General features: G+C 42.4%; 1 protein-coding gene across 2 annotated transcripts in view; it reads right to left on the bottom strand.

Annotated features, from left to right (window-relative positions):
- GPC4 (glypican 4) overlaps positions 1-23,127 on the bottom strand; it is a 110,915-nt gene that overhangs the window by 24,860 nt on the left and 62,928 nt on the right. For both annotated transcript variants that reach the window (XM_008178985.4, XM_042851182.2), the window contains exon 3: positions 7,317-7,708. In XM_008178985.4, the coding sequence (XP_008177207.1) occupies positions 7,317-7,708 (392 nt within the window). The remainder of the gene's footprint in view (positions 1-7,316; positions 7,709-23,127) is intronic.

Here is a 23,127-nt window from a genome sequence, read left to right as displayed (position 1 = left end):
TTATCTGGTATTAACACCTCGTTTTATAAAAATGACGGGATTTTAAAATACTTTCCACAGTAATGCTGATTGTTTTCTTTTTGGATTTCATTTAAACCTGTGCAGGGAGAAGAGATGTCAGTTTAATCTTCAGTTGCTTCTCACAGAGCTGCCATTCTGGCGGCAGATACCGCAGGAGAACATTTAAAATCAAACATTTTAAAATAAATCCAATGAAAATACTGCACTTAATCTTCAGGGTTCCTCAACCAGCTCTTTTACAAAAACTAAATTGGGCCTCCCATTAAATTATGAACTACTCTGAGAAAAGTTGGGAAAGTGAAACACCTTTCTCTACAAAATGAATAGCTGTTTTGTTTAAAAAAAAAAAAATCATGAAATTAAGTTATACGAACTCCAAACCCATTTTGTTTAAAGTAGAATCCAACAGCCATTACTTATGCAAGCAGGCAAAAAATAAGATGTTCTTCATTTTGTAAACAGGAACGTGGTTTCATTTTTACAATTTTTCCTCGTCCCAGTGCGTAGCGTATAGTGCCACTGTCCTGTCAAACGTCGGTCCCAAAGTTAAGTACATTACAAAAAGAGAAGATTGAGATGTTTCCATTTAAAAAAAAAATTCCAGTAAAAGTATTTTGGAAGTTAAATATTGCAAAGGACGGTTTAATAACACCACTGCCAGGTAGTACAGGAGTAGTTACAAAGGAAGCTGACTTAATTGCAGGTTTCAGACCCCTGGGGTCTGGTGCAGCTATAGAAGTTTAAGGAATTACTTTGCATCTCCTCATCATTTTTTGCCTGTGATGAGATTTTGTGTAGTTTTTTTGAGGTTACACTCACCAACATGGAAATGACTGTTCAATACTGCACATCAGGCCCAATTCCCTACCTATAGGGTTCCATTTTCTATGCAGGCAGATGTCAAACTGACAGAGAAATAGCAGAACTCTTGAGATTCAACACATTATTTGTTCTACCCATCTAGTTTAGTATTATTTCATCCTATCTTAATGGACAGTTAGCTTGATATGCCTCCATCATCTTAGCCTGCCTCACATAAAACTACAAAAGTCAAGCCAAGGTATTTTTTGTTTAATGGTAAACATGTGATGTGAGCAAGTGAGGCTAGAAAATTTGATAGTGTGCATCCCCTCCTCTCCCCGCTTTAATTTCTGGCAACTACTGATGGAACCCGAGAATCCATGTGAAAGCAGATCAGAGCTCATAACTCAGATTCAGAATACGAAGCAGATGCCATTTCAGCAAATACTTCTGACCGGCTAGAAAAGGGAATCTTTCCACAGAGATGAAATTATTCCATTAATGCTTTTGCAAACCTATAAGGAAAGCCAACGCCTACTTCTTGATCCACTAAAATAGAAAGTCACTGTTCTGGATGATGTTTTCTTCAACAACAACAAAGCATTCTTTTAAATAAATACTCCCCCACATCTTATTACAGTGACTAAACAATATTCTCTTTTAATTTCATCACGAGCAATTAGCGCTTTAAAATAGAATTCTGCTTTAGAGACGAAGCTTAACATTTGCCTCCGGTTTGCCCATTGGAGAGAGAAAACCTGGTCTTCAAAATATCCTCAGTACAAACATAAAAGCGCAAACTAAAGCGAGCCACGTACACACAGACTCACACGTAGCCTGTTAAATCCGCGATGACTACTGCTACAGCATACTTTGGAAGTTATGCCTCGCATGGTCCCTCAGATGGTCAATAGGGCTGGTACAAGAGGCACAGATGCGACTACATTCTTGGCAGGACCAGTCAGGGTCGTCTTTGATGTGGAGTCCTGGATTGGTATTGTTTTCTCCATTGATGTTTGCCCTTGGCACACAAGATACAATGCCTCGTGCACGGCTGCCCTCCATTTCGCACTGCTTGCAACTTGCTCCGAGGATGACATGGCAATGCCCTTGCGGTGAGACCCTGCCCTTCACAACGTCTGCAGATTTCTTCCAGTCCCTTCAGCTGGGTTTTCTGGAGCTCAGTTGCCCACGAAGTATCAGCTTTTGCTAGTCTCTTCTAAAAGCAGCCAAGTGACACGGCCAGACCATTTAATTTCAATTGGTGATTTTCACGATGAACGTTTGCTCAGAGATCTCAATGTCCAATGTATGGTTCTGTCTGTCAAGTCATCTGGGGAGAATAAGTTTTGGACATACTTCCCATAATCCACAGCAGAATCCCAACCAAAGTTACTGGGAGGTCTGCACAAAGGAAGGTACGACCATTCAGTTCCAATTTACTCAGCACCTTTTGGTCACATTCAGCATCACGAAGTGGGACATATGGTCGCCTTTAGCAGCACTTTTATTTCTGACTTTTCCCATCCTCCTTTCGTGTGTCAATACCTGGTCCACCTTCAGCTGTCAGCAGGGAGAGGGGGAAAGTACAGCCAGCAAAAATGGCTCTTTGGAGCTATATTCATTCCAAAGCCTGTATCTGGGGAAGTCAAAGGAGCAGCTGTCTTTCTAAGTGTAGCACTTCACCTCATGGTTCACGGATACCTCATTAGAGACGATGCAGTTTGTGACAGAGGAATTTGGAGAAAGAATCCAGCAAATTATCTACAATGCAAACGGCTAGCACTTTAACAACTACTTTAGATGGATGTTTTAAAGACAATTTACTCCATGCTACCCCTACACACTTCATTAATGGTAATTGCTGCAAGTTACAAAGCCATTCCACCAACAAAGCATTGTGGGAGTTTCTTCTTCACTTGTAATTTCCTTGTATGTATTAGCTGATGTCACAAGGTAGGCATGTCATTTAAAGAAACACTGTGCCCATTCCATACATCTCATCTGGATTTTAAATTCTAATGCAATTTCTGATATAAGTTTTTGACCTAAAGTTCTCCACCTACAAATTCAAACGGCTATGTTTTTAAAATAAAACAAACAGGATTTCCTAAGAGCTGAATAAGCCTGTTTCAAGCAACAAAATTGCTTCTATTGACCTATAACTCTTGCTGCTCCAAGAGCATGTACATTTGCAGCTGAAACGTTATATGAGCACATATTCAGTTTTCATAATTCACCACAAGCATTGGAAAGGTCGAATACCATAGTGGCAGGCAAATGCTGAAAAACTGATATATCAATGAAAATTTTCAGAGGGTTTCAGTAGCACCGCTCAGAAAGAGAGTTTACTGCATGTGAACATTCATATAAAAGATACTAATGTACATTTGATCAGCCATTTCTCTTGTAAAACAAATACTGAAAAGCCAAACTAGCAAATTACTAAATGGCTTCTATGATTACCAAGTAAGAAGAAAAACTTTTTTTTCCACAGGTGCAATGTAAAGAAAAGATACTATAAATCAAAAACCTGCCTCAGGATACCATGTCTTTATTGAAGCAACTTCCTAACTCATTTTGAATTCATTAAAAAAAAATAATGGAGAGGGATAGCTTGGATGAAATGTATGCAAGGGTATCACTCAAGTATCTTTTAAAAGGAATTGCGACATATCCAACAGATCAGTTCTTTTAAACTCTTCAGTGTTATTTGTTTAAAGTTTATATTATATTTCTGAACGACACACAGCTGTTTCCCTATTTGTGAGACAACAGAGCAACTTTAAAACCTCACACTGTAGCTCCATAGGGAATTCAACTCTTCGGAGCTCTGCAAACAATCATTTTGGTATCAACGCTCATTCAGCTTTAGCCTCGGGTCTCTAAGGGCACGTCTACACTACCCGCCGGATCGGCGGGTAGTGATCGATCTATCAGGGATCGATTTATCAGGAATCGATTTATCGCGTCTACTGTAGACGCGACAAAATCGATCCCCAGATCGCTCTGCCGTCGACTCCGGAACTCCCACCACGGCGAGAGGTGGAAGCGAAGTCGACAGGGGAGCGGCAGCGGTCAACTTGCCGCCATCCTCACGGCCAGGTAAATCGACCTAAGATACGCCGACTTCAGCTATGCTATTTGCGTAGCTGAAGTTGCGTATCTTAGGTCGACCCCCACCGCTAACGTAGACCTAGCCCAATACACCCTCATTTCTGACTCTCGGGGTATGTCTTCACTACTTGCTAGATCGGCGGGTAGCGATCGATCCAGCGGGGATTGATTTATCGCGTCTAATCTAGACGCGATAAATCGACCCCCAGCGCTCTCCTGTCGACTCCTGTTCGCCAGCGGCGTGAGAGGCGCAAGCAGAGCCGACGGGGGAGCGGCGGCAGTCGACTCACCGCGGTGAAGACACCACGGTAAGTTGATCTAAGTACGTCGACTCCAGCTATGTTATTCACGTAGCTGAAGTTGTGTAACTTAGCTCGATCCCCCCCGCCCAGTGTAGACCAGGACTGAGACTCTAAAACCATTTTTTGTTTTTCAGTCTTTGGGTTAAACTGACCCCTCATCGTGCCAGCATGAACTCAAAACACAGCCGCTGAATTCTCTCGGGTTAACTATCTGTTCATGTGCACAGTGCACGTAACCACTGGTGAAGTGTTAAAATCCCTCTGTGCACTTTGCCCTTGAAGGCAACGTTGCACAAACAAACTGATAAATAAGTGAAGTATCACGAACCATGCCAAGAAGAGTGGGATAATAAAAAGACATTTAGTACAGCACTGAGTGTGTGTCTGTGTGTGTACACACACCATATGTTATTAATTAAGGGAACATTTCTTAAGTTTACGAATTGCAAAATATCAAGTTCTAGTCCTCCTTAGTCTCCCACTGCTCTGGCTTATATTTTTTCCCCTCTTCCCTTAAATAAAAAAAAGCCCTCATGGTCAGGGCAGGAAATGTCAGTGTTTGGCAGCAATTTAACCCTGTTGATTTCAATGCTTGTCAAGGGCTCAGTAATAGCCACGTAATTGCATGAGGGCCAGATTTTCCTCTCTCAGCTGCTAAGGGGGTTGAGGAGAGAGAGGCACATTCCAGTCTTCAAGAGATGATCAAAAGCCTAATTTAATAATTGTTAATAGCCAAAGTGGTAAAAATCAACCACAGAGTAAAACAGCTGCCTACACCTAGAAACGGCTTTTTCCCTCAGCTAATATTCTTTCTTGCTATTGTTCAGAGCCTAGTTAGGGAATTTTGTACTTTAGGCCCAAAGGATGAAATCCTCAGCAGCGATGCCCTCTGACTCTACAGGAAGTATCAACTGCATTTCCTACGTACGGTTTGGAGGTTATTTGATAGTTCCTCTCTTTAAACTGCACACGTTACAAACAGGAATGAAACATGCTCCTGTGAAAATGGACACAGTCACTATCATAGCTATATTAGAACAGCCGCAGTATGTGGCTTTTCAATGCATTCGGTTCAGGAAAAATGTTTTCACTCATTTTCTTCATTTGTAGCATTTTAGCTTCGAAAATTAATGTATTTGGCCCCTTCCAATGTTACCTCTTTTTTCCCCCACCCAAGACAATCACATTCCAAGTTCATGTTTCTTCCTAAGAAAAGATGTGAAAATATATAGAGTATTTAAAAAGTAATCCAGTCCACACTACAGTAAAGGTCTCTTTGCTCTCATCTACAGCACTATGTGGAAGCGAAAACAGCTGGACTTCACAACGGTGATTTTCTCTCATCTGGAGAATTCTCAACTAAGCATTTTTCCAATGTATTGGTTACACAAAAAGAGCATAAAGACTATTACTTTCACTACTCTGGCCATTTTTGTTCAGCAAAAATAGAAGAAATTTAATCCTCAGGTATCAAGTTAATTCACATTATGAACAAATGCCCCATCTTCTCTTGAGATAGTAAAACACTAGGCAAACAACAAAAGTTAATGGAGCAATTTATAGGGCTCAGTAATGTTGAATTAATCGATAAAGAACGTGGAAAACAAAAAAAACCCCACCAAATGTTGTGAAAACATTTCACAAAAATATTGTATTTCATAGTTTTCTCTACCACATATTGCAGAAACAAGTTATGTTTCTGCTGAAAAAAAGACCGAACTATTATAGAAAGGTATTACACCTTGAATCACTGCAAGTGACTATACAACTTTGGAGTTCAACTGTAAGGCATTCATCAGCATGCACTGCTATCATTGCTTATGAAAGGAAATCTGCTGTACAATTTACAATGGGAAATTCTAAAATGTAACCCAATGGTGATTCTCTGGAGAGAACTATTTTTGCAGCTGAATATTTTCCTGCTTAACCTTGTAAACTTAAGCAATTAATTCTAGAATCCAGTGCAATTCTATACTCAAGGAGCTTCAAAGGCAAAAATTCATGATGCCACCTCGAGTTCATGAGTTTGATTCACAACAGATGCAGGAACTGTAGCCGTGGTTACACAGGGTTGAGTCACAAGACAGTCCAATCAATTCTGATCGGATAGAATATAAAAAGGTAAACAACATCTCTCACTCAGACACATTTACTGTCGATCAAGTCAGGGTGTGATCCTGAACTCCTTACCCAGATACACCACACTGGTTAGCTCATAGAAAGTAATCATTGAACTGTTTTAGTCATTTAACGTTTGAAAGTAATCCAAGAATCTAATTTAAAAATTCTTATACAAGATAAGATATTCAAATAAGAGATTGCTGAAGAATTCCTTCAGAGACTCTACTCGAGGAGTTCAAAGTAACAAATACATTGTTTGCACAGCATCTACCACGGTGGGGTCCTGGCCCATCACTGGGACTCTTAGGTGCTATCACAATATAAATAGCTAGTAGTGAAAGCCCGACTTTCACACAGTGAAGTCACACGTGTAAAAATGCTTAAAATGGCTGAAAGTTAAACGTTGAACTAGAAAAGACTGCAACTGCAAGTGACAACTGAACCGGAGGATAATCTAAACAAAAAAAGAGTTCTCAGCCATGCTGGTAGCTGTTTCCATCACTTCATACTGACTCAACAGACATTTTAGGCTTCAGAGTAATGCAAGGAGTAATAATTCGGAAATCCTCTGATACAAATAATTTTGTTTCAAGCAGTCATTTTAATTGCCGCTTGTGCCTGTTAAATGGAACCTAAGTCAGGGGTTCAGAGGGCATACAAGAAGCTGACTGGACATCATCAGTTATTTGAATTTGAATTACCAGGCAACGGACACTCTACTGCCATGCAGCCAATATCCCTAGAATATGACACCATTCAACTCAGACTCATTCAGCCTCTACCTTCCATTTTCAGACATATAGGACCTGAGCCAGCAAAGTATTTAAGCATGGGCTTAACTTCAAGTTTACGCCTAAGTGCTTTGCCGAACTGGTGCCATTGTGAGCAATGTCACTCCAACACCTGTCAACCAGGCTCCACCTGGTAGGAGAGTAAGTTTCAAACTTAGCTCACCACAGACACTTTGGTAACGACATCTCTTGCCACTGCCAGGCCTTGTGCAAAAGTGCGGGCAGCCACAAATGCTCGTGTCACTTGTAGTTTTAGTTTCCGCGGTACGTCTCCAAATGGCTTCAACTGCTCTGTGTACTTGCTCACGCATTCGAGGTATTCGTCGGTGAAATGGTACTGTGGGTTCACTAATCGAAACATACGTTCCAGGAGACGTGCCCAGAACTCATTGAGCATCTCTTCCAGGTTTACATTTCCCCCCACATAGTAGCGCTTCAGCTCTATGAAGAGATCCTTAAAAAGTTCAGAGTTCTGCATGTATAAACGACCATACGTCCGCAAAAACATGTCATTCAAGGATTTCTCGGCATTTTCAAGCAGTTCTTTGAAGAATTCTGGAAAAAAGATAAATGAAAATATACAGTAAACAACTTCAGGTTCATCATTTTCACAGTTCTACAAGCTTTTCAAATATTTCCTTCAATAATTCAACAACAATGACCGTAATCGCAAATGAAATGGAAAGCTAAGAGCTCTCACTGGAACATAACTTAAATGCTGAAAGTTCTCCTTTAGAGATGTTCTTATTTTTCATAATTTTTGTTCATATCTGATAAATGAGAAGGACAGATCCTAAGACATGGATGACTGAAATTGCTTTCTATGCATAACTGAATAGCAAGAGAAAAAGCCAGAAAACTGGACAAAGACTGCAGTTTCCTTTTTAAAAGTTGTTTTGAAACATGGATCATCATGAAGTGTCTACGTACGTACGTACACACACACACACACACTTAAAATGGATGTCCATAATAAATGGTTCTTACATTTCAGTATTGCTAACCCCAAATGTTTAAAAAATAAATAAATCACAAGTCAGGCTGCAAAAATAATGAGATTCTTTAAGTAAGGTTTTCTTAAACGAAATACATTTGGGGCTCTTTCATTGCCTGCGGATTCTGAGGTTGTCAGCTCTTTAAGGCCCAGATTTTGATTGTGGCTTTTACATGCTACCGTAATGCAAAAAATAATGCATTTACACAAGTTGGAATTGGCATAAGAGTTAAAGGCTGCACCCTCGACACTTACAAAGAGTGCCAGGGGATTTTTAACCACAGCAAATGGATAGGATCTTTTGTTTCATCTCATCCAAAAGCCAGCCTCTCCTGCAGTTCAGTGTCTCTAGGCAGCATATAGCGCTACTGGCTGGGGGAGGGATAGCTCAGTGGTTTGAGCGTTGGCCTGCTAAACCCAGGGTTGTGAGTTCAATTCTTGAGGGACCATTTAGGGAACTGGGATAAAAATCTGTCTGGGATTGGTCCTGCTTTGAGCAGGGGGTTGGACTAGATGACCTCCTGAGGTCCCTTCCAACTCGGATATTCCATGATTCTATGAAAAGAGCACGCGTCATCTACTAATCACAATAATCACTTCCTAGGTGTTCCGTACAGGCCTCTCATTCAAGTCCTGTTCAGGCCAATGCTGCTTAGCATGTGAGACGTACTGGGAGGCCTGTACTGCTGAACCATTAGCTAACCTTTGGAGAGCTTCAATTCTCCTCTTTTTTTATACCGAGCGCCGCACCGTGGTATCCGAGAACCTATAATTTGCTGTAAGCCTCACAGTGTGTGTGTTCTCTTCCCAACGCTAACTTGGATTGAGTGGAGGGGTGCCCCTCACAAGTAGTGACACTAACCTCAGACTGCATGGAGAAGCCTTCATGTCACTTAAGATTACATAAGAGTTACATAAAAATATACCATACGATATAATTTGTATATATGGCACAGGGGCTAATTACAACATCTAGCTATTGCGACCAACCAAAAGCAAATCTGTTCCTGCATAAGTGGCGAGGCAGGTCGAAGCAAAGGAAAACATGGTATTTATTAGGTCTGATCAAAGAGTGACATCACTGCAAACTGTTTGCCTCCAAGGTCTGAACAGGATGGGGGGGGTGAAGAGAGGGGTGAAAACCTATTTGTTTTTGGCCATTATGGGACAATATTGCATTTTACATGGAGTCTGATAATTTGATAGGGGTCAAACATTTACTTTTCCTCTCCTTACTATGAGGACTGAGTATGATGAAGACTCAGTAATATTTTACTCACCTACTGTTAAGGTCTTCTTAGTTATGACAATTGCCAAAAATAATTTTATTCACCCCAAGCAAATGGGTGAAGGAGTTTGCAAAGTTGATGAGAACCTCAAACCTCTACTAAAAATAGCAGAATATGGGACACATGAGTTTGAGTCCTAACTTCAAGATGGACTCTGGCTGCAATGACTTTTGCCCTAAACTCAAACAGTATCAAAGGGCATGTCTTCCCTAGCAACATTAAAGCGCTGCCTTGTCACACATCAGAGCTCTCCCAGTGCTATAAAAAAAAAAAAAAAACACACACACACACACACCCACCACACACCTCCACGAGCTGGTGCACAGTCTACACTGCCACTTTATAGCGCTGAAACTTACAGTGCTCAGGGGGGTGTTTTTTTCACACCCCCAAGCAAGAAAGTTGCAGCGCTGTAGACAAGGCCTTAGATACCTTTGGAACTCTTGGGTGTGGTTCAACCAGTTTCCCTTAATACTGTATGTAAAAAGCACAAAGAAACTTATTCTTTAACACACGCCACTGGATATTTGTAATACTGACCTATGCTTTTTGGTGACTCACATTCAATAAATAATTTTTAATAAAACACGCCTCTGCGCTTTAATCCCCAAAGGAGTCATGTTTAGAGCCAGAAGTTGTTAGAAGGAGAAAAAAATCTTTGGCCCGGTTTGAATTTAAACGCTGTTAAAATGTATCAAGTATGTTGAAGTTCAAATTTTAGTCTTCAAAGTGCTCCAGTACAAACAAAGACTAACACACGGAGAACATTTTCTGGGAAAACTGAAACATTCTTTGAGTTCCTTATTAGCAAAGTCATGGGGCTTGGTGGTTGACATAGCTGTATATAATGTAGCCTCTTAGGAGTACAAGAGAAATGATCCAGTGAAGAGGAGATTGATTTCAAAAACCCGACATGTCCTCTGTCCAATATCAGCAGGACTCTCTACTTTAGTTCCCATGACTGGCATTTCCTGTCTAGGAAGATTTTTCAGTTGAGTTTATACTATAGAGATTAGCTTGGTGGTTTATATTAATTTCTAATTCACTTAATCATTCTGAAAGCTTATTTCCGCCTTTCCTTCAGATTTTTTCAGAGCCTTTAAAAATCACAGATAGGTTGTATATTCAAATGTGCTTGAACTGGGCCCATAGCTGACATTTATCAAGAAATACTTCAGGAAGGATTTGATTCTGAAATGACACTTCTGTAAGAAACCATTAAATGTTTCCAACTGTCAATCAAATGAGCAGGTAGAGGACTGTTCGGAGCCAGAAAAAAAATCTTAAGTGATGAATTCATACCAACTTGGCCTACTTATTCTCCTGCTCAAACTCATTTTATTTCTCACACTCCAAATTGACACCAGATTTCTTTAGAATTTTTTCAAGTCTTGTTTTATCAGGGCACATGGCAGTTCAGCTCCCTAGAAACAGGCAATGATTTCCACTTGGGGGAGAATCTGAGAGATTTTGTTTCCAGCTATATCCATTAGAATGAGAAACATCATCACAGTTAGCAGCAAATGGCTGCATATTTGCAACCTTCCAAATAGTAACTTTCCCTTGGCCAAAAGAAAGGCGAAGAAAGGAAATGAGAGCATCCCAACACTAAAAGTAGTAAATTTCCAAATACCAACCAGTCCCATTGCTCAATGACTGCCTGAGTCTCTAGCAGATAACACAGAGGTACTATGGTTTATAGCAGGGGTAGGCAACCTATGGCATGCATGCCAAAGGCGGCACGTGAGCTGATTTTCAGTGGCACTCACACTGCCCGGGTCCTGGCCACCGCTCCGGGGGGCTCTGCATTTTAATTTAATTTTAAATCAAGTTTCTTAAACATTTTAAAAACCTTATTTACTTTACATACAACAATAGTTTAGTTATATATTATAGACTTATAGAAAGAGACCTTCTACAAATGTTAAAATGTATAACTGGCACGCAAAACCTTAAATTAGAGTGAATAAATGAAGACTCGGCACACCACTTCTGAAAGGTTGCTGACCCCTGGTCTATAGGTAGCACAAGACCATGGCCACGTCACTTCACCTCCCTAAAAAGTCCTTACAATTATCTTGGGATATACTCAGTGACCTTAAAACAAGATGACAGCTCTGGAAAAAAATGGCCTTGAAATTTCAACAGATACTTGGGATGCTAAGTTGCCCATGTAAAGTTAATGGACTCCCTCACAATTAAAAGGCATTAACAAGAAAAAAGATCAAAGCAACAGATGTCATATATTAAGATATGTGAATCCCTGATTAAGTGGCTAGTCCTGAAAAACAAAGGGCTCTGCAGCCAAAAATAATAAATCCCAGGCATGCTGTAGTATCTGATTACATATATATTTAGAGTGCTGGTTGCACATTAGAAATTTGGGCAGCATAAGCTGGTTTAAAGGCATTGGGGCTCATACAAGCAGCTTTGATGACACTGGACTAGTTAGATATTAATCCTGCCTCTTGTAGAAACAAGCTATTCACTGATTAACAAACTACAACATAACCTAGTGTTAACCTTGCAACCTTGAGAAAAGAAATGGCAGGTTCCTCTCTTCAATCTTGACTGTTTGCTCGGGAAAATAAATGACCACCTTTCGTTTGGGTTAGAAATTGACTTGTTCTCAAACAAAACCTACATACAAAGGATTACTTTCTCATTTTACAGCATTGTAAATGCATGTTTTACAGCTGTGGTGCAAGCAATCTGTACTCATTAAATTATCACATTGGCAGACTTCCTGTGAAACGCTGTCAAATGCAAACATTTTTCATGGACAACAAATCATTCTTTGCTGCTCTCTCAGAAGGTTTGCTATTCAGTGAGATCCCGGGCTCCCTCTACCCCCCAAAGGAGCTCTTTTTTCTTTTTTTTGTAAATTAAATAAAAGAGTTTATCCCTCTCCGCCTATAAATTGGCAAAAATGGAGAATACAATATTGGTGGGAATTTTAAAAGTGAAGCGTCAATGTCCCCCATTTTCTACCCAAGCTAATTGCTACAAGGGGAGAGGAAGAGTAGAATTTTACATTGCTAACTCTTACATTACTCGAACAGTCTTTTTAAGGAATAAGTCCACATCCTGTCTCAGCAATCCAGGAGCTAGTTTTCCGTCTCCCTGTGCAATGCTTTGAGAGATGGCTGGGTTTCACTCTGTTTTCAGTTAAGGGAGTTACCACTTCCAACCTGCTCTTTTTATTCTTTATCCACTTCACTACAGTCCCGCTTCTGCTCCCTCAAGTGCTGTTGCGTGCACAGCTTGGGCACAGATCTGCTCTGCATAGGGTCTTAGCCACTGGAGTAGCTCTACCAGCGCAAACATCTAATGTAGATGCACTGCACTAGAGTGGACTGTGACTTGCACATGTGCCGCTCAGAAAAGAGGTGAGCTGCTCTAGTGAAAACAAGTTACATCAGAGCAATGCATTTACACTAGGGCGTAGCACCTGTACAGCTGTATCAGTGGCTCCAGCCCTACTGGAGACAAGACATTACTTTGAAACAGTTCTTTAGACGCAATGTCACTACAAACCGAGGTGGCTCGTTAGCCCAGGCAAGAGAGGTCCAGCCCAACCCCGAATTCCGAAAAGCTACAAAATCCTGGTATAGCTAATACTGCCTCAAGATGGTGCCTTGTTACCATGGCAATTGACCACGGCTGAAGAGTCTGAGGGAACCAATGCTCAGTGAGACCACAGCAGGATTGTAGCAGTTAAGCCCAAGCTGCAGGAGGCAGGAATGGGGCCTGTGCCCTGTGCCTTCCCAGCCTCTTCCCTCGCTTGCCGGGCCTCTGGAGTGTGAGTCAGTAGCCACTGACGAGGCCCGGGCCCAATTCAGGCTCTACCCTGGGCTGGCCTGGCGGCAGCAGCGCTAACAGTGGGGTCTCTAGCTCAAAGTCTGCTGCAGCTTCATTATCAAGGAGGTAATGGCTTTTTAAACAAACATTGGGCAGTGGTGGAAATAACTATTCCGTGATTTGTGCCTAACCTGTCAAAAAAGTCACGAGCTGCCAGTTGCAAACCGACTAAAATATGAATGAACAGCAGTCTTGGTCACTACACACGTATTCGCTATGGCTTTTAAAACACTCACCTATAGATTTATTTCAGGCTCAATTCTTCTAGCGGCACAATTTACTGAACAAATCAACTTAGCTGTTGCCTCCTAATGCAAATACTGCTTTAAAAATTAAATAAGGTAAGATAAGATAGTGAAGCGAAAGGATATTTGGTTTGATGGAACTGCAGCATCACTGCCAATCAGGCACGGATCTAATGCTACCAGAACCACTGTCTGACATACCGCAGCTGTGCTGGAGTAGGCCAGCAGGGGTTTGTTTGTGATGGGCAACGCTCCAAAAAGCGTGTCTTTTTTTTTTTTTTTTTTGCTTTTAAGTAAACCATTAGAAAAGACAGACATATCAACCCTGGATAACTCGAGAAATGGTGACATCTCAAAAGTCAATAGACTCAAAGTTTAGAAAGAGAATGGATCTACAGATTGTTTAGAACTCCGGCTTCTGTTTGGTTTTGTTAGCATCTATTTAAATTTCAGTGACACACATTTGGGGAAAGTTCTCCGAGACATCCTGAAGCAGCAGGGAAGACCAGACTTGACATTTCTGAAGTAAAAAATAAATTATGTTTTTAAACCAGCCTTTCAAATCTGCCTTTATACACTATAAAGAAGAATAGGAAAATGTATCCATTTATTTGAAAATGTCGTCTTTCTTCAACGAATAAGGTCCACTGATCCATTACAATGGGTATGGCAGCCCACTTGCAGCTTGGGGGCAGAACCAGACCAAGCAGAAGGAAATGTCTCATCTCCTGAAGTTCCCTCCAAATGAGAACTTTCACTACCAGGGTAATTCAAATCTACTTTCCTGAATTACAGATCGTGTTAAATATACTTGGGGCAGGGGCCACGGAGAAAACAGGATCTCCCACTGCAAACATGGTAAATTCCACCTAAGCAATAAACTCAACTCCTTTGATGTCGTCAATTTCCACCTCTATTTTTGGAGGACCCATTTGTCTCCAGGGTGGGCAGTATCTGTGGATCTCATTACTGAAAGAAAGGAAGTTTTCAAGTAAGCATGGATACATATTCTTAGATCTGTTACAATGGGATGGGATTTTCATTGTGGTGTGCCTCTAGGGTGAGAAATAGGATTATCCTTTAAATAGGGACATCCAAAACAAGGTAGATTATAAATAAATATTACTTCCATCTTCCTCTAGGCACTAAGACATAGAGAAGACTTCTGCCAAGACAAAGAAAGTGGTATTGGCTAAAACTGGATGACCAGTATGCAGAATCTGGTGAACTAAAGGCCATTGAGCAGATCCTCAATACAGGAGAAAAGCCTTCTCTGCCCTTTGCTCATCAGTCCAAAGGAGGAATATTCCGGTACAATAAGTTCTATATGTTGACCTGTCTTTTGGGGTCCATGGAAGCAACGATGACTTCACCCCATGTAGTGAGGTGCACACTGGGTCCCTCTGGTTTCAGCCCCTGTTGCTCTCTCCAGTCAGTCAGGAACCCCTCAGCTTGATGCAACACCAGTGTTCTTTATTTACAGTAGTTTTCCCGCCACCACTTTCCACCCGTGTACAGGTTTCTCAGCCAACTTTCCCAAGTGCAGGCCTGGCCAGCAACAGACCAGAAGGCTCTCACCTCCCTCTGTGCCTGGCCTTTCTCTTACCCACTTCCTCTGGCTTCCTCCCAGCCCTTATAGCCCTGGCTAATGAGGCTGGCAGGTGCTGCCCATCACCAGGCGGACACAGGGCTATCCAATCAGCCCCAATCCATTCCCCTTGATTGGTCTGGAGTGGCAGGGGCTCATTAAGTGCTTCTCATTAAGCACCCTGTCACACCCCAAGATTCACTTTAAATCTGTCTGGTCCCATATGGAGATTTTGTCTTGCAGTTACAGACCTCCTCCTCTGGGAGACAGAGACATCCAGCAATCCAATGTGAGGTTAATCAAGCCTGAAAGCCATAGCCTCTTCAGCCAGAAAGGCACAAACAGGATCATTGCTGCTCTCCTCTTCCTATCTTGCATATGGTCCTGGGGAGAAGTGGAGAAGATGGGACGACACATAACAGGGATCTCGCCGAGCTTTGCAAGAGGTCATTCACCTCCTCACATCCTGGGCCCAGACACAGAGAGGGACTGCAGGGCCCTGTTTCCAGATGCAAAAGAGGTTGATCACTAGCTCAACTAATCCATTTAAGATGAGCCAGGTATTTCTGGATGTAGGAGACCACTCTGCTAAGCTGACTTCTGCCATGGAAGTCTTGGTGTTCCTCTCTCCCTTGGTGGGCAGTGCACAGAGACCAGAAGCTTTGCTACACCCACAACAGGGATTTTCTCTCTGGAATAAGATTGACTGTGTTTTTAAAAAAATGCCAGCCCCTTACAGCTACATGAAACAGATTTGAATCTCATTCTCTCCTTCTCCCCACCACCAGGCAGAACCCCATAGGACATGTGATTCTTAGGTTGAGAGGAGGCCGCAACTGCAATGCTGTCCACCCACGTGAGCATTGCTCGTGAAAGCACGAGGACATTTCACGTTTGTCGACCTGATGCCAAGTGAGTTTTCATGCCCAAGGGGGGCCGAGATGCCTGGCAGAATTTGGCTGTATGTGAGGGGCCTGTAGAGTAAAGAACCACTCTTTCAGGTAATAATCTCCCCCAGGTAGAAACGCCGAGTCCCCGACCCTCAGGGACAGCAGCCACGTTCATCTGCAGTCAGAACACTGCGCTAAACTTTGACCTGGGCACACTGAGCCTTATAGCCTTATAAAATTGAGGCCGAACATAAAAAAAAAAAAAAAATGGTGGCCCAAGAGGCTCCTTACTGCCTGCTAGTTCTTCTGGGCTGCTGTCCCTCTTACCACTCTATAGCCAGCTGCTGGGGAGACATGCCAAACTGAAACAGAAGCTGGGAGGGCCTGGCGAACCTGCAGTGGTAGCTAGGGATGACAGCCTGACACTTTCCTAGGATTTTAGGCATGGTAGGAAATCCCTATCCTTCTATTACACCTTGCCAGGATGCAGGAAGAGGAATACAAGGGTAGCTGTAGACCTCTTAAGTGTAGTTTACAATACTCAGCACACTCTTGCCTGACAGAATCTACCCTCAGGTGGTTTTAATCTATTTTACTCTTAGAGTCTCTAATTCTTATTTGGGCTTCTGGCCTTTCAGGGCTTAGATTCTCCCCAAGTATTTCCCGGAGCCCTGGCGCTCGGGGCTTCAGCCCCGTGAGGTGCCAGAGCTCCCAGGAGTTAGAAAATATTTACCAGAGCTCCGCTCCGGTCAGTTCCAGCTGGATTTAAGCCCTGGGGCCTTCCTCCCCTGAGGAGGAATAACCAAACCTAGGGTACATCTACATGTACAGCACCATGTAGAGTACAGACCTATTACCACTATGGGCCACATATGCCCCTCTTTGAGTGTTATGTGGGCCGCATGCACACTATATATATATATATATATATATATATATATACATACACACACACATACATACACACACACACACACACACTACCTGTATGGCCCTGAGGATGTCCTATGGGTTGCAGCTGTGCGGTGATTTGGCTGCAAGGAGACCAGGGGTTGAGAACCAGACGCTGCATGCCCAGCTAGCAAGGGTATAAAGAGCAGTGGAGATGGTGAAGCACAGCTTAGGCAAGTGCCCTGTGCAGCTGAACCTCCAGGGTGTATACTCTACACATCCAAGCAGTGCCTCCCGTTTTTAGCCATGAAGCGTCCCACTGCTTCTCCACGGCTGGAGCCTTTCATCGCAGTACACAGCTACACACTGCAGAGACAAATCTGAATACAGCCTGCCTTTCACTGCGGTGCGTAGCTACCCATGTAGCGCCTGTCCGATATGCATAGCCCTAGGGGAATCAGCACCTCTACAGCCTGGCCTGTTCTCCATAGATCTGCCACGCTACACCCAGGGCTGGCCAAGGGAGCCAGAAAACACTGGTAGGAACCTTCAGAAGGAAGGGCATTCCCCACCTCTAATGACTGACAGCTCTGGATCTGCCCCTAAGCGGTTAGCAGGCCAAATTACCCATCATAACGGATTTGTGGATCTTAATATAAAAAAGAAACCCTTCATCTTATGGAAAATCCTTTGCAAGTCATCGTTAATTAGAATACTCCAAATTCTGATGAACCACTGCTTTGGAATAGTTATGAGCTATAAAATCAATATTTTATTTAAGCAGTGTGTCCTGGGTCCACCTGCTACACTGGGATTTTTTTATTAAGTTTGATTTAACCACTTACAAGGAAAAGATGATGCAATGGGATCTACTATCTGTCTTAAGCAGGGGTCGGCAACCTTTCAGAAGTGGTGTGCCGAGTCTTTATTTATTCACTCTAATTTAAGGTTTCGCGTGCCAGTCATGCATTTTAACGTTTTTAGAAGGTCTCTTTCTATAAGTCTATAATATATAACTAAACTATTGTTGTATGTAAAGTAAATAAGGTTTTTATAATATTTAAGAAGCTTCATTTACCATTAAATTAAAATGCAGAGCCCCCCGGACCGGTGGCCAGAACCCGGGCAGTGAGAGTGCCACTGAAAATCAGCTCGCGTGCCATAGGTTGCCTACCCCTCGTCTAAAGCCATGTGGGAAAAAGTTGTGCTCTCAATGGTCTTTCAGGCTGATAAATTACCCCACACCACTCCTCTATGTGACCAAGGCAGAATCCAGATTAAACCTCCATCTGAAGACCACTTCACATTGCAACACTTCTGGCACGGAAAGTCACATACTGCTCTGTGGTTCTGCGAAAGAGCTGCTGATAGGTAAAATGTACACGTTAAAGACCAATCTTTTGCTATGAATACTGAGCGGTTGTCAGTTTCAGCTACTGCTAACGTTTGAACATCCTTTCCTTTCCGAAGGCCTGTTAAAGCCTATTGCTGAATCCAAGCACCAAAAACACAAGCAGTCCCGTTCTATACAACTTCCTCATGCGAGTAATCCCCTTGACTGCAAGGGGACGAACTCAAGCAGGTACAGATTTGCAGGATTGACCCAAAGGAGAGAGAAATAGCGTTCAGAAGGCCTCACTCAAATGGACCGGTATATGACACAACAGTAGAAGAAAACCAGAAGAACTGACATCCTTCCAGTGAGAGAGTTTAAATGGGACGGATCCAGTTCCCCAAAAAAGGATTTTCTTCTTCCTAAAAAGCCCCATTTATAGCCTAGGAACTTAAGAGTGCAATAGAGATACAAACGTTTTGCCCCCAATATTCTAATAATCAGGAATAAACAGGTTACGGAAACCATCTTCTAGTTCAGTTATAGGAGACTGCCTCTGCATGGCAGTAGTTCTTTGGTTTGAATCACACTTTCCAGTCAAGGATTTCAAAGCACTTTAAAATCCATTAATGAATTAGATTTCACCACACCAGAGGAAGGTCTTACCTCCATTTTATGTAGGGGAAATTGCAGCACCAAAAGTGAACCGTCTCGCCCAAGGTCACAGAGGGACTGATAAGCATCTGTGGGGAGGGTGTGGGCAAGTTCATTCATTGGGGTTGTATGTGTTGTTCAACTTCTGTTACTCCAAAGAAGAACGAAAAGCCAACACACTGCCCTTTTATATTTGCAAAGACCTTTGAACATGTTAAGTTCTATATACACTAGATACTATGGAGTGTGTGTTTTAGGGCCATGTTTTCAACTGGCCTTCTTTGCATGTTCAAGTTAATTGCGTAAAGAAATACAAGCAAGACATGTAATTAACCAATGCACATTAAAAAATAGGGCTTGAGCATGCAAAGTGGATACACTCCATTTTTATGGGCACAATTAACGAACACTTTAGACAATTGGGCACCCAGTGCATAGGGTGTATTTTTAACATGCTGTACCAAGTACCATGAATTAAGGATGTAATGTCATCTCTAAACCCTTAATTTTATGGCTTTTATGGGTGATTATACTTTCTACTATGTATAGAATAGCATTGTATATATTAAAAAATATGTGGCAGACAACCTGTGCTCCCATTTTGTGTGTGTGTGTCTCTCTCTCTCTCTGATGAAGCATGGATTTTCAAATGCACTCTCTTAGCCTAACTGCTCCCACGGAAATCACCCTCATGTTCTATTTTACTGCTAAGGATTTTTTATTATTTTATTTTTTAACCACAAAATGTCTTTGTGCTGTTCTCAAAGGTGCATTTGGCGATCAGGCTCCACCCTGCAGCTGGTTCTACAATATGAAATAACGATGCAGAGTTTGAGCCGGACAGATAAAGGGAATTTGGAGAAAAGACACAAACACTCCACAGCTCTGGTTTCATCTCTTAAGCAAACAATCCACAGCTATGCCACATTCTAACCTTCCTCAAAAAAAAAAAAAAAGTGCCTTATTACTTCTAATATGCATTCACTTCCTTTATTGCATCTACCACATTTGTAATTTCCACCAGGGAAAAAACAAACTGTAGTTTAATGACCTTTTGCCAAAAGTGTTGAGAATGTGATGAATATATAGTGTTAACACATTTATTGAATATGAAGAAGGGAAGGGAGGACAAGGCAGAGAGCTGTTTCTCTGTCCTGTTTTCAAACATGTGTTAGCACTTACCGAGAGGGGAAGAGCTCTTCCACATAGTTTGAAGAAATTTAGGCTTAAATCATACCAGTATCACAGCAACAGCCCTCGTGATGGGCAAACCTCAAGGAGCAGGGAGGCGGAGTTTAGAAAAGCACCCAGAAGTTCACTTAATTATTGAAAGGTCACAGGGCAATGAAAATTGTGCTAGAAAGGCCCTCGTGAGATTTCTGGCACTTCCTGTTTCTGGTGGGTCCAGTGTTTGGGTACATCTGCCTCCAGCTGAAACCCAGGCGAGCACAGAAGAGCTGAAGAGCAGTTCACAATTACAAGGGTCAAGCAAGACCCAGCTCGTTGAAGGTTCGGTGGAAAAGGAGGAGAAAGCACAGAGCTGAGTTACATGGGGCTGCTGTCTACGGCAACGTCCTGATTTGAAGAGCAATTGTACCGCAGCAGTTGCTGGGATGAGAACATGATGGGATTAAACATTGGGCCTTAAAAGTTATGAGACGAGTACCAGTGAAAGTGCTGCGGTGGGGGTGAGGGCGGTTAACTCCACTCCAGATCTGTCTCCTTCTGTCCAAACGACAATCTAAACCTGCCTCTCCAGTCAGCTTCAGGGCAACGCAGCTGAAACAGAGTTCTTAACACCCCCTTCCCACGACCGACCATCCTCTCTCAATCACTCTGGGTAACCCCAACACTGAGCTACTTGTAACCCGGGCCTCCTCTTCAACTCCGACCTCTCTTCTCTAGCTCCTCCCATCCACGCTGTAGCTAAATCCTTCAGATTCTTTCCACGCAATATCTCCGGATATGGCCTTTTCTATCCAGTCACACAGCGAACACTCAGCCAGGCTCTCATCTTGCATTTCCATCACTGCAATGTCCTTTTCTCCAGCCTTGACAAATGCCAGCCTACCCCACTGTCAGCCATTCAGAATGCTGCTGCAAAGATCCTTCTTCTGGCCCATCGTTTGACCCTATCACCCCTCTCTTTGCCTCCCTCCACTAGCTCTCTCTCACATCTAACATAAGCTCCATGTCTGCACTTTCGCCGCCCTTCACAGCCTATCCCTCACCCTACCGATCATCTCTCATTCAGTAGCGAGACGAGGACTCCGGCCTCCAATTGGCCCGTGAGGCCAGCTTCCATCACCCACTTGTTACAGTTTCAAACAAGCCCCTCTGTACTTTCTCCCTGGATGTCCCATACTTGGCAGGAACTCCCCGTACGCATCCACAAAGCGAACTCATTATCCACCTTCAAATCCGTCTTCAAAACTGTCCTTTGCTAGGACTCCTACAAAAAAATTAGACAATGGTTAGGCAGCTGGTATGCAGACACCACGCTGCCAGTCATGCTGACCAATATGGTTTCCTTATACTCCCCCACCAACTGTCAGCCTAGCCATCTTGCTGCCTCTTGTGTTATACTTAGATTGTTAGCAATTTGGGCACGGATCTTCATTTAGTTGTGTTTACACAGCGCCTGGCACAACAGGGTCCTGGTTCCTGCCTGGGGCTTCTAGGAGTTAATAAGGGATGGATTATTAAGCCATTGAATTCACAAGCTCTCCGTGGGATTTGTTCAACCAGCATGCAGGGATGCGGATTCCAGTATAGGCAACATACTTGTGTGCATAAATATTACCAAATTCTAGCCTTGTTTCTTCTGAGAAAAGGGGGGGTGAGGGGAAGAAAGTTAATTTTAAACAGACAAACAATGACTCATTGACTGGCTTGTATCAATCAGTAACTAAAAAACCTCACATTTCCTGGTGTGTGTAAGACTGCTGCCCACATGTTTCAAACAACAAAAATAGGTAAAAGCTATGTGATGTGAAGAACAGGTAATTCTATTACTTGGAGGAAAATAAAGACAGTGTGAGATTGTTCAAAGCTCTACACAGAAGTTAGCTGTGGCTAAATCCCCAGCATGATTATGAAATTCACAATCATATTTTTCTCCCTGTGGACAGGGCATTCATTTTGCCCTTGGAGATAATACTGTTGAGCGACTGTCTCAGTCGCTAACACCACGGAGCCAGGATCCCCTTCACTCTCAGAAAGGATTCGCTCACCGCAGGGAATGATTTGGCACCAAACAAATTCAGAAAAGACCACAATGTGCCTCTAAAGCACAAATGTTTTGGTTTTGGTTCTTTTTAAATAACCTCAGATGGGGAGAAGATAGTGAGAAATGCATTGAGAATAAATATAAGCTAGACTTAGAAACAGGGAAAACAAAGGAGGAAAACAATTTTCATTCATGAAGCATGTAAATGTAGGAGAAAAGCATCTCTCTCAGGTATGTAGGAACCTTAGCTAAAAGATGCTTTTGAAAAATTCCACTCAGTCTAAGTGATTTGGGGTCTCCTATGAACTCCTATGTCACTTTGAAAATCCCACCCTAAATACGCACAGTTCCAAACTGAAGTCCTAAAGACAATTCCACAGTAGGAGACAGCTGCCTAGGTTAATGAAAGTCTGAGGGATCTAGGCCTTTTTGTATCCTGGTTGCTAGGGCATGAGATGCCACCTTCTTTTTGAAAGAGAAGAAAGATGGAAACCTGCCTTCATCAGGACAAAATAGAAAGGAGGGCTACATGTGTTCAAGGTTTGAAGAGAAACAAGCCATATACTTAATTTTCTAATGCTGTATTATTAGTATACTCACATATCCTTTCTATTCCCTTAGACACGTAACTGAGTGGTAAAAGCATTCTCCCCAAATAAACAGAATTATTGCAAAGACCTACGGTAGCCTGTTCTTATACACTGAGGACTAATGACCCATTTTTTCTCTACCTTTGGGATTTACTATTCTCCAGCGCCCGAGACTTGCTATAGAGGAAGGAGTCCAGTCAGACTTATTCTGATTTTTGGGGGACCCTGCGAAGCAACTTTTCTTTCCCTATCTCCTCCTAAGAACAGTTTCTCATACAACAATGCACAGGGACAGACACAGGATTTCTAGGAGCTGATTGTTTTGGAAACCTTAATTGTCATTAGTTAAAAAGCCAGTTGAGAGACACTGGAAGACTGGAACTAAAGCTAGCATATTGCTAGTTTAGCAG

Source organism: Chrysemys picta, chromosome 9, assembly GCF_011386835.1.
Source record: "Chrysemys picta bellii isolate R12L10 chromosome 9, ASM1138683v2, whole genome shotgun sequence".
Lineage (NCBI taxonomy): Eukaryota > Metazoa > Chordata > Testudines > Emydidae > Chrysemys > Chrysemys picta.
Note: the sequence above shows the minus strand (reverse complement) of the source record. Positions and strands in the feature narration are given on the sequence as shown.